A 15370-nucleotide genomic window follows, 5' to 3' on the forward strand; every position below is an offset into this window, starting at 1 on the left:
TCGCTGAGGTGTGTGTAATAACCTCATCAGCATGTTTCACCTTAGGTTTCAGAGCTTGAAGAAAGCTGACAAACGTGTCTTATCTGCGCCATCTGTCACTAAATCATTGCTTGGCCAACTGGGAGCGATGGGACAGGGTGAAGGGAGGCGAGAGGCCACATGACCGTTTTAGTTATTGAGACTGACAGTTTTAGGCAGCAAGATAATGAGGTACTGGGAGAGCAGAGACGTAGGCAGGTGTGCAGCTCATAAAGTAGCTTTATGTGCATATGGGCAACGATGGAGCAGAACCTGCACCCTCACACAAATATGAGCAAAACTCAATTTCCTGCCAAAATGACACACACGCACATGGGTGAGTAAACTTGTATAGTGTGACGATACAGAAACTCATAAAGACACAGATCAAGTGAAATCTGTTAAGCTCAGTCCTCTTCTTTTTGCTGCTCATGTGACATCTTTGTGAGATCTCAATTATTACACCCATTTATGCAACTGGCATAATGGAGCACAAACCAAACATTTTCACTCCAGAAGACAAAAGTCAAAGAAAATAATTTTAGCATTTAGCTGACAGGACAAGTTTGAAAAAAGCTAATTTGAAAAAAATAGTGGTGCGACAATCAGATAAACTAATCGATTTGAGCTCAGATAGTGGCCAGATGTCAGTATCTGTGTTGATGTCATTATAAAATTCAATGTTTCCACTATCAATTACATTAATTTAGTCACAGCAGGCTGCAGATTCGGATTTTAGTGCCACATCAACCCCTGAGCTCATGTTATCTTACATGAAAAATGATCGCGGTGAAATCCATGCAGTGAAGTAGAGAGATTTTACTTCTGGGAATAAAAGAGCAGTGCCATCAGATTGATACTGGATATCAGCTCATGCACTGATGACAATCAGTATGTGGAGAGAAATAGTTGGGTCTTTCAATTCCTACTCAAAATCTAACAATCCAAGACGAGACAGCTTTGGCACTGGAGTCATCATGACTTACCTAAACATCCAATAAATGTGAAAAGTACAACCACAGTGCACATTAACAACCTATTATAATTTTGTGCTGTAGACTGGAGTCTGGATGCAGCTCATTGAGTTGATAAAGCTCCAGGCAGAATCCCCCATTTAAAAAAAAATATATTTTCCACCTGCTGATGATTTGCACCTTAACTGAGCTCATGTTATCTTACATTAAAATGACCACAGTGAAATCATGAAGTATACAGATTTTACATTTGGGAACAAATGGGCACTGGTGTTGGACTGGTACAGAATCCCCCATGTTAAAATGGGAGTAGATGATTTACATCTCAACTGAGAGAGAGCTCAGAGATATTTGTAGTCTTGCTCAGCCAGAATACATCTGGCTTGGATCAGTTTTCCAACTATACCCTGAATGAGTGCAGCCCAGTCAAATAGGTACATTAGAGAGTAGACGTTCAGTTGTTTGGTTGTTACGTGACTCGACTCACCAAACACCATCAATCACACTTCACAGTCCGCATCCTCCAGCTCCTCCTGGGGGATCCCAGAACACTCCTGAAGGCTCGGCCCAGCTGGGCCCCCTGGATTCAGGCTGAGCCACTTAGCGCTCACCTGCATGGTCTCCTCCTAAGCCAAGCTCCACGAGTGGTCCCTGGTTTCTTTTCCCAGGTGAGGTTGCCATTTCACATTGCCAGTCCATTGAGACCTTTCAGCTGCTTTGAGTTTGCCCCCCAAAAAGGCAATGCTTCATAGAGGGACATTCAAACTCCCAAATCTCATTCAAAACTGTTACAGCTTTTCAATGCAGGTAGAAAACAAGGCACAAGTCTGGGCTGCACGGCCTGTTTCTTGCCACCAATGTATCCAAAAACTAGATATTCATGCTTTCTGTTGGAAACTTGTTTCCAGCTTGAAAATCTGAAGCAAAGACCAACGACAGCCCTCCACCGGCATATGTAAGCAGCAAAAGGCTGGTTGGTCCAGTCAGCTCAAGAGCTCAAGATGATGTCGTGGTGAGAGAGAAAGAATTGTCAATCACCTGTGCATACTATTTGAAATGATCTGTTTCAAGTGGATTTGTAGTGAGCAAAGTAAAAAGTGTGGTGTGACAGGTGCTAACCACGTCACTGAGTGCAACTTCTAATGTCACCTCTCACCATCAAATCTCAGCGGGGTCTTTTGCACACATTAAAACTTTTCTCCAAAGTGATGCTGGGGCTCAAAAGGTTTTGGTCCCTTGTAGAGCTGAAACAATCAGTAAATGTATCCATCATTTACCAAGCGAATGGCTCCAGCTTCATTTTACTTTACCTTCATTTGAATTTGTTTTATCGGTCAGACAAAACAAGACGTATGAAGATATGATCTTGGGTCCGAACCCTGGGAACTTGTTCTAGGCATTTCTCACTATTTTCTCATATAATTGAAATTGTTCAATGTTGGAAATAATATATTTTTTACAGCTCAAGTCCATAAACCACTGGCTCAGAGTTTTAATACAATCACACATGTATCTGACACTGTGCTGATGTAATGTGCTGTGCAGACCTACAAAGATATCTGCATGAGTTAAAAGAAGCTGTGTTAACTTGAGTCTGTAAATAGAAAACAATAATAATCTAATGCTGATGGGAAATAACAGTCTGTGACTCGCAATTTACTTCAATTTTATTTGGTCTGGAGCGCTTGAAATTGGTCTGGCTGGAGCTGCTCTAGCTGCCATTTGTCTGGCATGAAAGATCAAAAATAATAAAAGAAAATAGAATCAGCAGCTGACGTGCAATTTCTGTCGACCCTGAACGGTTTGGCTGATTATTGGCTGAGGTTTCCCACTGAAACTGGTGAGGAAGATTTAAACGATTTCGGTCTCTCAATTGTAGAACAGCATCCTTCGAACACTGTGAGGAGGCAGCATGGCAGGCTGGGGACACGCCTCTCTTTAACACACACACACACACACACACACACACACACACACACACACACACACACACACACACACACACACACACACACACACACACACACACACACACACACACACACACACACACACACACACACACACACACACACACACACACACACACACACACACACACACAGCTTGCCAGGCTGGATTGTCTCCCTTGAGGCCAATTCATAGCTAGATCTTCACCGAAAACTAAGGAGCCGTAAATTGTTTCCTCCTTCTCTCTTCAGCTTAACTGCCAATTACGCAGATCTGACAGTGGCCACTTTACTACCACACACACACACACAGACATGCAGTAGCCTTATCAAGCTCAAAAGCAGCATTCCTATAGATGATGCACCATAACCTGATCAGTCATACATCCTCTTGTTCTCATTGTATCCCAAAATTCAACAACAAATGGCTTTAAGCAACAACAATCAATAGTTCACAAAACCACATGGTGTAAACTGTATGTGGGGGATAGTGCAAGTGGCAGGAGGCAGAGGCCAAAGGTTTTAAGGCTTTGTTTTCATGGCTGGAGCATGAGGGATGGAGCTGGAGGGTAGAGATGTGGAGGAGGACAAAAACGGTGCGCTCTGTGTGGGTGATTGAAGGTTTTTAGATAAGACTTGTCTTGTCTTGTGACGCTCAGAGGTGAAATGGGTGACATGGGACCAATTACACACACCCATAGCTGACCAGATGGATCAAACCACACACACACACACTCAATAACAGGTGACATATCTCCACATTGCACAATTTGCAGTTAAAATCGTTCTGGATAACTATTAAATTCTAAGAGATTACAGAAAAGCTCAGATTTAATACTGAATATTAAATGAATTACCCTTTCGCTGATTGCATACAATTAAGCACAAACTGTCTATCCTATTAAGTCCCTCTTGAGTCCCTTTAAACTGCTTAAAGACTAAGCAGGGAGACCAAAGTGATTTTTCATTTGGTGAATGAGGAGAAAATGACTTTTACTATGATTATACACCTGAAATCATTCATCTCAGCCGGGCTTTTTTCCTGCTTTACGCACACAGTAAAGCTCGGTGGCAACGAGCGCTCGCTGTCACCAATAAAACACTACATTTCAGCCTCCATCAGTCCCCCGAGAGTCACAACTGTTGCTCAACCAGCGCGCCCGGCACAGTGGAGCTGTGAATGCGCTTTTCTATAATCCTACAAGCGCATTTATGAGCCTCTAATCACAGAGCAGGTGGATGCTGACCATTGAAAAGAACCAAACAGTTACTTACATGTTTAAGTTCTTGCATGCGGTCCTTCATGGTTCCGGTAAATCACTCTTACCCCCTCAGATCCCGTCGTCTTTTGGATGTGTGAGATGATGGAGCGGCGGGGCGGAGACCGACAGGATGATGTGAGACCGACCGAGGCGTGGATGTGGCGGCGAGAGGCGGTGATTTTCCCCCCTTAGGTTTGGCTGCTGGGATGGTGGGACCACTTTACAGACCGGGTGACGCGCACTAAAGGTGAGGCGAGGCCTTCCGCCGTTAACCCATTACACACCCTCAACTAATTGATCTCTTTTCCCTCTTTCCTTCAGTCCTCTCCAAGTTTCTTTTTGCTCCGTTAAAGTCAGTGTGACGGATTTAAGGCCACTTTGACAGGGAGTGACCGCCTCAGAGAGAGCGGCTGAGGGGTGAAACTGTGTTGGATTTGGTTATCGATGGAGCAGGTTCACAGATAACGCCCAGGTGGTTTGTATTTGTGCCAAAGCGCACAGCGGCCTCTGTCGGTCACATGCGCTGCAGACTGGTTAAAAGCGGCAGAAAAGCTTGACGTTAAATGAAGTTTTTAAAGATCACACTGGAGTCTAAGACATTTTTGCATAATAAATATAGCTCCTTTAGCATTCTTGTTTATCTTATTGTGCAAATAAAGACTAAAGGCCAATAATTACCTTATCAAGAGTCCATATGTCTTTATTATGTCACTCAATAGGTCCTCCGAGCACTTTTCTCCTGATAAGAATGGTCTTCATACACCAGCAAAAAAATGCAAAAAACAATTTCCCAAAAAATAATCAGTGATAGTTACAGCAGCAATCTGTTATTTCACTTCATTTGGTTCCTTTTCCCCCTATGAAAGTGGCTCTTTTTGTTTTCCCTGTTAACTTCACGAGTTGCCAGTTAATGCATCATACAACTCTGCTACATATGTGTGTCATTTTGCACATCCCATCTCATTTACAGGGTGGTTTTTGTATTACAGTTTTGTATATACAGTAAAGTTTACACAAATGTTGGAGGCTGTTGGTTCAATTTCGTCTATATTCTAGAGAAACAAACAGTAAATATGATACAAATCTCTATTTTTGTATATTTTTAATTGAAAAATACTGCAGATTATACAATAACAGCTGATAATAGACAGATAATGTGACGTTTGATAATTTATAGAAATTGTTTTAAGTCTATGCCATTGTTGGTGCCGTCTCCAGAGTGTTTGGTGTCACCAGTAATCAGTACAGATGTCTGTCTCCGTACTTGGTGTCTTCCGGTCAACGTGAAAATGGAAAGTGCAATCTTCCCACAATTTGTGAGAAACAAATTGCCCAAACATCCAACCAAATCTAATATTGGCCCTAATAACATTATACTCTTTCATCTCACCCCCTTGAATTAAAAAGTTGAGAAATTAACCAAGCAATCTGCAGTTCCGCGGGTGATGCGAGGTGGCAGAGATGAGAGCTAATGAAGGCACAGCTGCATGTGTCACAGCTAGAAATGCGGTCTCCTCTGACGCCCAGTGTATTTTGTGTCGGCTCGAACCTCCCTGCAGGCCAGCAAACACACAGCAGGCAGAGAGGAGGCGTCAGCAAGTGTTACAGAATACAGCAAATCAGACGAGATTCAGTTCGAGCTAAACTGAAGTATACTACATTATTTAAAACATGAATATTTCAGCATAACATAAGAAATTCAATTATTTGTCCTCAAAGGGTTTAAAGCAGAGCCGTGTACATACCGTCCCTGTCTTCTCCGCCTCTCCTTCTTCTCCAAGATCCAGTCTCGTCCCTTCTTCACTGATTTCCCCTTCATGTTTTTGAACCGGCATCTTCACAACGACAAAATGTGGCTTATTGGCTTATGTAAACTCCACTTTGCTCCTTGTGACAAACCGCATCCAAAACTCCGCCTCTGACACAGAATGTTTCACACATGCAGTCTCCTTGTGCGACCAGGAGGAGGACGTTGAAAATCAAATCACAATGTAAAAGGGAGGAAAACCTGCCTGACAGGGTTTTCAGTCAGTCAGGACGACGGCCCTTTTTAGATTTATCTCTGGTCTTTTGGCTTCATCAAAGCAGATATGACTAAACCTGCATTTATCACGGCCGAGACCAGCTGACAGCAATAAACAGGAATTTAGAAATGACTGTATTGTAATACAAATCAAGAACAAAATAGGGAGTAAAGCAGGGCTGCACCTAATGATTATTTTGTCTATAAATGTTCTAAAAAGTGAAAAAATGGTGATCACTATTTCACAGCCCAATATTCAAATTACTTGTGTTGCCCAGCTAACAGTCGAAAACCCAAAAGATATCCAGTATAGTATAATGTAAGTTACACAAAAGCAGCAAATCGTCACATTTGTGAAGCTGAAACCAGCAAATCTTGGTCATTAAAAAAGGAAACAATGAACAATTTACAACCACTTGTATGGATGTTAAAATCTCACACTTTTGAGGCATCTATGAGATGCTTAATATGCAATTTTCGACTTCAGCAGTCAAAAACAAGCAGTAAGCAGCAAGCAGCAAGCACATTAAGAAAAACCACGACACTGACGCTCACATGTCAAGTTCAAACAAACAAATTATTCCAGATAAACTCTGGTGACTGAAACAAACATTGCAAAAAACATATTCATCACACTATCACAGTGACCTGAGCACTGTCTGCCTACTGTGAGCATCTTTACCTCTGTCCGGAAAACTGGACCTGGTTTGGAACAGCTCTGTCTGACGTTTCTGTTCCTAATCCCTGAAATCAAGAAAAAGAGATCAGTGATCATGATGTAGCTAAAATGAGATGCAGACATCTATAATTTACACTAGCTTTTTTCTCTCACTTTAGGAAGGACTCCTGTTGCTCCAGCGAACAGACACAGGAAGAACCTGAAAACAAACAAGATGTTTGTGTGCGAGACAAACAGAAAAGGTAAATTAGGCAAACCATCTGAATGAGTAATAATTAATCACGAGGCTAATGTGACAAACAGTCTAGTCAATATGAATGTCATCCTGTTCTAATTAGCCTTGTATTGCCAGTACGCTGCTGCTAATTTCACAGGCTATTAAGGAGGAATCAGTTGCACATGGCTGCAGCTGAAGATGTCAAAACAAAAGCTCGGACTGACTTTTTAGCCTTGCTGCTGTTGGGATAATCCACCACCATGCCTCCACTGAAGCCAGCCTTCATAGCCTGCGTCGTGATCAGCTCAAGCTTTAGAGAAGGAGGCAGAGGGTTACAGGTGAGTGAGTGAATCTGGAGCAAACTTCATATTTCACATCTACCATTCACAATGTTATTTCACCTGTTCTGAGTTCTCTGGATAAAGCTGAAAAACCGCACGTGAGCCTCTTGACTGAAAGACAAAGAGCAAGGAGAAGTCTTCATCGTAAAATGTGGCATCTGAATGATTGAATTTCTGCTGAAGAAGTAAATGAGGGTGATAGAAGCTAACCAGAGAAGAGTACAGAGAACTGAAGAAGGTGTAGAGTCTCTTTGGGGGGCTATGGGTCTTCTTGTCGGCATTACAGAGCCACTGCAGGGCAGAGATACTAACGGGCAATAAAGCAAAATGTTGATGAAAAACAGAGTCAGCAATGATGCAAAATAAATCCAGACAAAATCCTTTCGTTTGGTAGCATAAGCATGCTTTGCTCCCCACCTGATGCAACCGTCAAAGGTGCCGGCTCGGAAAGGCATCCCCTGGCCCATGTCCCCCAGTAAAAGGTCTCCCTCTATTTCTCTGTCCAGTGCAACATCTGTGACAGGGAGGACATTTACACTCAATCATAGTTTCAGCAATTCATCCACATCTCCTTTCTAAACAAATGCAGACTTAAACAAGTAAACAAACCCCAAAATTACATGAGGAACTTCTGTATGTAGTAATTTGTGCAGTTAAAAACTTACTCAGTTATAAGAAATCTCTGATTTACTCTGTTTAACATGGAAAACATGTCACATGTTTTGTAAAAAGTGCATAAAAGGTGATACTGTAGTAATGTGTTTATTTGGTGTCTATGGTGATCTATAAGTTGCCTGACTTATCATTAGAATGTAGACAAGGAAACTAGAAACAAGCACCACCAAAATGGCACTGGTCTGCAACTTCTTCTAACTGGTCACAAATAAACAGCTGCAAGATTATGGGAATACAGTCTAGGTTTTAGAAAAGATTTCAGGAAAAAGTATTCATTTTTTCACAGTGTTGACATAAGGGATCATTAGTGGTATCAATACGACAGGAGAGCATGTAGAGGTGCTACCTATTTAGTTTTCTCACTATGACCATTTCAGAAATCATCATTTAACTCTACTGTCCAGAAAAAAAAACAGCATTTAAACTTTGTCATGTGATCAAGATAACAAAGATCCCAAATGATATTTAGTATAATATCACAGCATTAATAATATGTTGGTTATCATCCAGCTGTAGCTTCTTGTTTAACAGTATTAAACTAACCCAGCATTGCGGTGCTGATGTCGATTCCGACCCAGTGGTGTCCCTCCTCTGACAGGTAGTCTCCACTGAGACCAGAGCCGCACCTGAGAGACAGAGGACAAACGGTCACCTGAGTCCTTCACATCAACATCACACCAACACTGAGTTTTCTCAGATTAATCACTGTACTTAAATAAGTTCTTTTTTCATCTACAATTTATTTCATTCACTAATGTTGCAGCAAAAGTCAAAGTCACATCCAATGACGCTCACATTTGGTCAAACGACAACCTCGTTCATGTTAACAGAAAGAAACAACTATTTCTTTTCACAGTACTGTTTCAATCAAGTATAAAACTGCATGTAAACTTAGTCGGTGTCACTCACTCACCCCACATCTAGCAGGAAGCATGGCTGTCCCTCCGGCAGGTTTAAAAGCTCTACAGCTCTCTCTGACATCTGAGTCTGGATCTCAATCATTCGAGAGCTGTGGAGCAAAAAAAACACACAGATTTCACTTAGTTTAATATGAATCATCTGGTGATAATGCAAATACATTCTTAAACAAACAAACTCAACCTGTGGCAAACTGCTACCAGGTTTATTGTTGAATTTTGTAGATTTTACGTCTCATTCTACCACACAACTGAGTCAAATTATCACTCTCCAGCAAGGCTGCAGAATCAGACTGGGCTAAAGGGTAAATCCAACTGAAAACAGAATTAAAACCATGATATACCAATGACTTCGAAGAAAAGTCCGTTTACACCATAACGACAGTCAATTGCCTCTTTAAGATGAAAATTGGAGTTGAAGATGTGATATATTTGAATTAGTGAGTTACTGACTAACTCTACACATTTTGACATTGTGTAACTATCCAAAAGAGTTTTATATGAATGTGAGGCTTTCAACAGTGAATGAAACAGTGTTCGATATCCAAGTGAAACCGTGACGCTCCATTATTATTATTCTGTCTGAGAAGCAATGCTAGGATGTAATTACAGCCAACACTACAGTGTGTGTCTTTTTGAATCATTTCAATTCACAAAATCCAGCTGAGCCGCTCATTCTGACATTGGAGTTTCCCTTCAAACAAAGTGACCAACAGTAGTGATTGAAGTATTCTGATCGTTTACTTAAGTAAAAGTACTAATACCACACAGTGCAAATAAAACTCCTGCATTCAAAACATTACTTAAGTAAACTATGCAAATTATCAGCAAAACCGAATTTAACTATCAAAAGCAAAAGTACTCTTATTAAAAGTACTTTTATTATTGAACATGATGTTTTGGATTAATATTACTGCTACATTAATGTGTATGCTGCATTTTACAGCTGTATTTGTAGGTTGTGGTAATTTAAATGACTTTACATACCGTTATGTAGTTTAATCTACTGCAATGCATCATGGACTGTAAGATCTTCATATATCCACATATCTCTCCACAAAAGTCTGAAAACTTTTCATGAGCTCATAAAAGCGGCTTTTGTAACAATGCATTTTAAACATGGCTCAAAGGGAGCTTAAAGTAGTTAGTTTATTTCGCTTAAGAAGCAGGAGAATACCTTCAACCGTCAAGGGAACACTTAATCCTCAAGACAGTCACAAATATTCACATTCAAAATCACCAAAAGTGGAGACACTCAGTATTCACTATAAAGGAATGGAATGAAAAACTAATCTGGAAAGTAAGAACTGATGTCAGGCAAATGCAGTAGAGTAAGAAATTAGTTTCTGATTTGTAGTAGAGTAGAAGTATGAAGTTGCATAAAGTGGAAATACTCAAATAAAGTATCTCAAATTTGTAGTTAAGTACAGTGCTTGAGTTAATGTAACGCAGATACAAATATCGCTCAAACTCACTTCTGAGAATATTTCTTTGCCTCCTCTTCGTTGTAGAACTGCGGGAATGAGAGCAAATCAGATTATTTAACACTTCAGTGAAACAGTTCACAACAATTAGCTGTCAGCTGACTCCACTGTAGTCTCAGTTTGTGGACCTTTAAAGATCCAAAGTGCTCCCGCTGAACCAGGCAAGGCTATCGTTAGCATAGCAGCTAAAAACTACAACAACTGACCACATCTGGAGGAGCTGAGTGTTCAGGCCGTCTGCAGCTGGAGGCCATTGTTGTTTGTGTGTGGGTGTCCGAAGATGAAGAGTTAACTCGTTGATATCAGCTCATAAACGAGCTAAATGTTGTGACACAGACTGTGTGTACAGTCTATGAAACACAGTCCACATGTGAGGAGCAATGACGTCATACGCAAGCGACGCCAGGAGCTCTTCTTCGTCAAGTTTAATAATAACAACACAGCGAAAGGAGACACTGAAATGTTCAGCGCCACCAACTGTACACAAAAAAACAACTGTTTTGCAAGTTAGAAACTACACTTTTGGTGGCCAACCAGTAGTATCAGATTTCTCAGAAGGCTTGATGAAATCAAATTAAAAGAGGGTAAAAGAAATGTAAGAATAAAAAAACGGCGTCCTTGAGTTGATTCTGAATAAAATGTCACACTTTTATATAATTATGGTCCTTCTGAGAAAATGCCACTATAAACAAGCAGAAGTTTATTTTTCCAAGAAATACATAACTGTACTTCTACGTTTTCTGCAAAGTGATTGGTCGGCTATGATAAGTACTTCCTGTAAACATCGACTCTTATTGGTTCTCAGTTGTGTGACGCAGACGGAAGCTGCCGGTGCTTTCCGGCACCGTCGCCGCTCCGGTCTCGGTAAAATGGCAGAGGTCGGTCAGAGGCTGGGCAGCGGAATTTACCGGCTGTCCGCTCTGAGAAACAGTCAGAGTCGACCTGTGTGCTCCGGAGAAAGTCCCGGATCACTGCTGGTCAACTGCAGCGTCACTGACAGTCGGATAAAAGAGGAGTCAGCGCAGGATCAACGTGAAGTTCAGCCGGTCTCTAAAAACAGAGCGACAATACGCAGATCAGAGAAAGTTTGCAGGGTGAGAACAAGTGAAAGTCAACAGGAAAATGGGACTTTGCGTTGTGCCGCATCGTTGGAGCTGGATTCAACCCGTCTTATCGGATTTGTCCAAAACAGAGAGGGCTTTCAAGCTCATGCAGCAGCCCTGTATCTGTCAGCAAGACTGCACCCGCTCCTCCAGGAGAAGCTGCTGCCTGGCAGGAGGGCATCCTGGACCAGAGGGGCCTTGTCCGTCCACCCTGACACCTTCAGGTCCCCTCAGCAGCTCCGAGCTTTCTGCACTGTCATCTTCATCCAGGCAGAGCAGGGACCAGAGAGGCCAGGCTGTGGACTGAGACTGAGGCGTCTGAAACTACATCCTGATACATCTCCAGGGAGGAGAGGCCACAGCTGGAGGAGTGACTACAGCTCTAAAGATGCTCCTCCACTGTACAGAAGCAGGACGGCCTATTACGACATCCTCAAAGTGTCCCCTGCAGCCACGCAGGCCCAGATCAAGACGGCCTACTACAAGCAGTCCTTCATCTACCACCCTGACAAGAACCTGGGGAGCGAGGAGGCCACGCATCGCTTCTCTGAGATCAGCGAGGCCTACACCGTGCTGGGCAACATCAGCCTGAGGAGGAAGTACGACCGTGGTATTCTGAGCCAGGCAGACGCTCAAAGTGCAGGGAGACCGTCCTCCAAAGACACCACGAGCAGATCCACAGGCTCCTCGCAGCAGCAGCAGCAGCAGCACCAGCACCAGCACCACCAGCACCACCAACACAGAGCCAGGCATTTCTCCCATGCAGGGGGGAAGACCATGTTTGATTTTGACGCCTTCTATCAGGCTCACTACGGGGAGCAGCTGCAGAGGGAGAGGGACATGAGAGCCAGGAAGAAGCGCATGCAGGAGATACAGAAAGAGAATATTGGCAAGTGGCAAAAGGAGAAAATGGTGGAGATGACTGTGTTGATGCTGATGACCACGGCAGGCCTAATTTTTTTCCAGCTCAGCAGGTCCTGAAATAGAAGCAGCAACTTACGACTCTCAAGAGGGGAGGAGATGGACGGGGCAGGGTTGGGGGTGCTACCTCAGACTGTTTTGCAAGTGTTGCACAGTTTCTGACAGTTGAAGATGATTATTTTAAGTTTGTTGCTTGAGTAAACAAAAGCAGGCTGTGTTCAATCAGATGATTGAAGATGGTTGTTTTGACAGAGCAACTGATTTCTTTATATGTAGGATCTAAAAAACACAAACAAACATTGAGAGATTATTTATTCATGCAGTGATTCAAGCATGTAGCTCTTTCAAAAATCTCAAAATCACCCAGTGTATAGGTGATAAGATATCACATTTAATGGCTTTCTAAGATTTTATTTATTATAAAAAAGCAATAGCGGGTTTTGGTTTCGCTTTACAGTCAACGTCATCGCGGTCTTCTAAAATCTTCTGTTTATTTGCCCAGATGTTGTTGCAGCCTGTGCAGGTCATGTGATTGCAGGTTAAGTCTTTGCACCATCAATAACTGCTCAACCAGCTGTGAAGTTTGGTGTAAACCTTCATTTATTTACTTTCTGGTCTGAAGCCAAACATTTATTTTGGCAGCTTAAACTAATTTCTGTTCATGCAAATAGTAAACAAGGGTGGAAAAATTAAATGCATCACGTTGAGCAACGCACAATTCCTCTTCCTGTCCTTATACACTGATCTGTAAGGTAGAAAATCACTCTTAAGTGTAAGATGATTTATTAGAGAATTAATGCACATTTTGTGTATACACAGTGTACACTGTATATGTATGTACTGTACAAACAAGATTTTTTGTGCAAGACACTGTTTTAAGCATAATGTAATAAAAGTTTTTCTGCAGTGTTATAATCTGGCCTCTAGAGGGCATTTGAATACATCAAAATGATCTCTGGGTAACAGCTGGAGGCCTCAGTGAGTTCAAAGTCTGTGGGCTGAAATTAATGCATATTATAATGGAAGTTAAAACCCCAGCAAACACGTGTGCATAGAACAACTTTAACGTTCGACCGACCTGTTTTGGCTTGTGGTGATGCGCCGCAAATTCCCACTCTGCCTCCATTGTTCCTTTATTTTGTCTAATTTGTCCCTGAAGATGCATATTAGAAACATCAAACCTGGTAAATGTCAGGGAATTATGTGATCAGTCTTTAAACTGACTGAAGTGGTCAAAATAAGTCTGTGAATCTGGTTCAGCAGCTGTCATAAATGTGTGGCCTAACACTGAATGTGAAACAACTGAAAGTGTGCTCACTAATAAGGCCTAAATATGGAACATAGGCTGAAGAAAACCACAATTTGCACTTGTTGTGACAACATGAATGAATAAAGAGACAATTTTAGAGACGCCACATCCCTTTAAATACTTCATCAGGTTATGTTTGTCACATTAAAGCTTTTGTCTGAGCCTTTAATCTCCACAAACCCCCAGTTTGTGACACTGATGAGTGAATAACTGCAGAAAATGTTTAATAGTTTCTTCACATTTTATTCACAGAAATATAAAGTAGTATGTCAAGTACATCACTTTGTACAAAATTGCACAGACTCTTCAAAACTCAGTCAGACAACAGAAAATTTAGCTTTAAGAAGTGTTAAGAAAATAAAAGGGAGACTTGAGCAATCTGTGATATGTGAGATGGGCTCTTGCAACAGACAGGTTCCACTGAGGATGTTTCATCAAGAAAGATCAATCCATTGTACATAAATAAGACTTAATAGGAAAAATGTAATTTACAACGGCTGAGGACTAAATGTGTTTCAAAAATAGGATTCAAATTGGCACATGATGAACTGCTCTGTCCGCTCTTCGACCAAATTTCAATTTCACTTTCAAAGGTAAATGGCCATGCTTGAAAAGACAGGCGCTGACTCTTGATATGTTTAGTCCAACTGGGAGTGGAGTGTTGCTCATGTTTGAAACACAGTAGCTGAGACGTGACTGCATTTATATTCACATTTTCAGGTCTCAGTTTTACATTCTGGAAAGTATGGTCATTGGCTGTTCCTCTGAGAGATCGCTGAGATGACTGACACCACCGTAATGTCTGAAACGTTTTGGTAAATGTGAAGCTGCTGCTCGGAGGTGGCTAATTTAGTTTAGCATAGAGACAGGTAACAGGGAGTCTGGCTCCGTCCAAAAGTAACAAAAAGCGCTTACTGGCATCTCTAAAGCTCACTACTGAGCACCTCACATCTCATTTGTTTAATCTGTAAAAAAAACAGAGGTGTAAAAATTACAAATCACACTTTTACAGGGAGTTACGTGGGGACTGTTTCTCGGTCGTACTCAAGTCTGGATGAGAGTCACTGCTGGTTGCCTGGCAACTGGTCCTGATCAAGACATAGTTAGTTTGGCACATAAAACCCCTATAAAACAGTGATTTGTCATTTTGGTTTTTGTACTTATTTAACAAACAATATACAAGTTAATTAGTGAGCTGTAGAGGTGCTGGCAGGCAGATGTTTAGTTACCTTAGTTACCTTTGGACAGAGCCAGTCCGGCTGTTTCAGCGATGAAGACTAACCTCACTGGCTGGTTTTAGCAAATGGTTAACCGCACCACCTTCTTGAACTTTTCAGGCGGACACAGTGGATAAGATAGTCCCTACTGTTTCCCCATTTCCAGTCTAGCTATGCTAAGATAAGCTAACCATCTGAAAACAGTATAGCATCATATTTTTTACAGACCTGTTAGTGGTATCAATTTTCTCATTTAAAGCTGCAGTAAAAATGATTTCATC

General features: G+C 41.7%; 3 protein-coding genes across 3 annotated transcripts in view; 1 reads left to right on the top strand and 2 right to left on the bottom strand.

The window, feature by feature from the left end:
* Positions 1-4421, bottom strand: part of LOC139200023 (syntaxin-1A-like) — a 56374-nt gene extending 51953 nt beyond the window's left edge. The window contains exon 1 of the mRNA XM_070829251.1: positions 4217-4421. Within this exon, the coding sequence (XP_070685352.1) occupies positions 4217-4246 (30 nt within the window). The 5' untranslated portion in view covers positions 4247-4421. The remainder of the gene's footprint in view (positions 1-4216) is intronic.
* An 869-nt stretch (positions 4422-5290) lies between these two features.
* bud23 (BUD23 rRNA methyltransferase and ribosome maturation factor) lies at positions 5291-10918 on the bottom strand. The gene is made up of 12 exons (XM_070829161.1): positions 10746-10918; positions 10531-10568; positions 9052-9147; positions 8682-8764; positions 7881-7977; positions 7674-7770; positions 7524-7574; positions 7347-7432; positions 7059-7104; positions 6909-6970; positions 5949-6038; positions 5291-5756 (listed from the first exon to the last, which is right to left on the bottom strand). The coding sequence occupies exons 1-12, from the start codon at positions 10791-10793 to the stop codon at positions 5702-5704; spliced, it is 849 nt and encodes a 282-aa protein (XP_070685262.1). The 5' UTR covers positions 10794-10918; the 3' UTR covers positions 5291-5701.
* A 483-nt stretch (positions 10919-11401) lies between these two features.
* On the top strand, positions 11402-12632 carry dnajc30b (DnaJ (Hsp40) homolog, subfamily C, member 30b). Its single transcript, XM_070829641.1, has one exon. It carries the CDS (start codon positions 11409-11411, stop codon positions 12621-12623), a length of 1215 nt encoding a protein of 404 aa, XP_070685742.1. The 5' UTR covers positions 11402-11408; the 3' UTR covers positions 12624-12632.
* Positions 12633-15370: the final 2738 nt, after the last annotated feature.

The sequence above is a fragment of the Pempheris klunzingeri genome, chromosome 4 (assembly GCF_042242105.1).
Source record: "Pempheris klunzingeri isolate RE-2024b chromosome 4, fPemKlu1.hap1, whole genome shotgun sequence".
Classification (NCBI taxonomy): Eukaryota; Metazoa; Chordata; class Actinopteri; order Acropomatiformes; family Pempheridae; genus Pempheris; species Pempheris klunzingeri.

Excerpts from the sequence above, each read along its gene's own strand:
- dnajc30b (XM_070829641.1), top strand. The coding sequence starts at position 11,409 with ATGGCAGAGGTCGGTCAGAGGCTGGGCAGCGGAATTTACCGGCTGTCC.
- bud23 (XM_070829161.1), bottom strand. The coding sequence starts at position 10,793 with ATGGCCTCCAGCTGCAGACGGCCTGAACACTCAGCTCCTCCAGATGTG. Across the intron at positions 8,765-9,051 it reads TGCTTCCTGCTAGATGTGGG|GTGCGGCTCTGGTCTCAGTG; the intron begins GTGAGTGAGTGA and ends TCTGTCTCTCAG. Across the intron at positions 5,757-5,948 it reads AGGCGGAGAAGACAGGGACG|GGAGGTTCGAGCCGACACAA; the intron begins GTATGTACACGG and ends GCTGGCCTGCAG.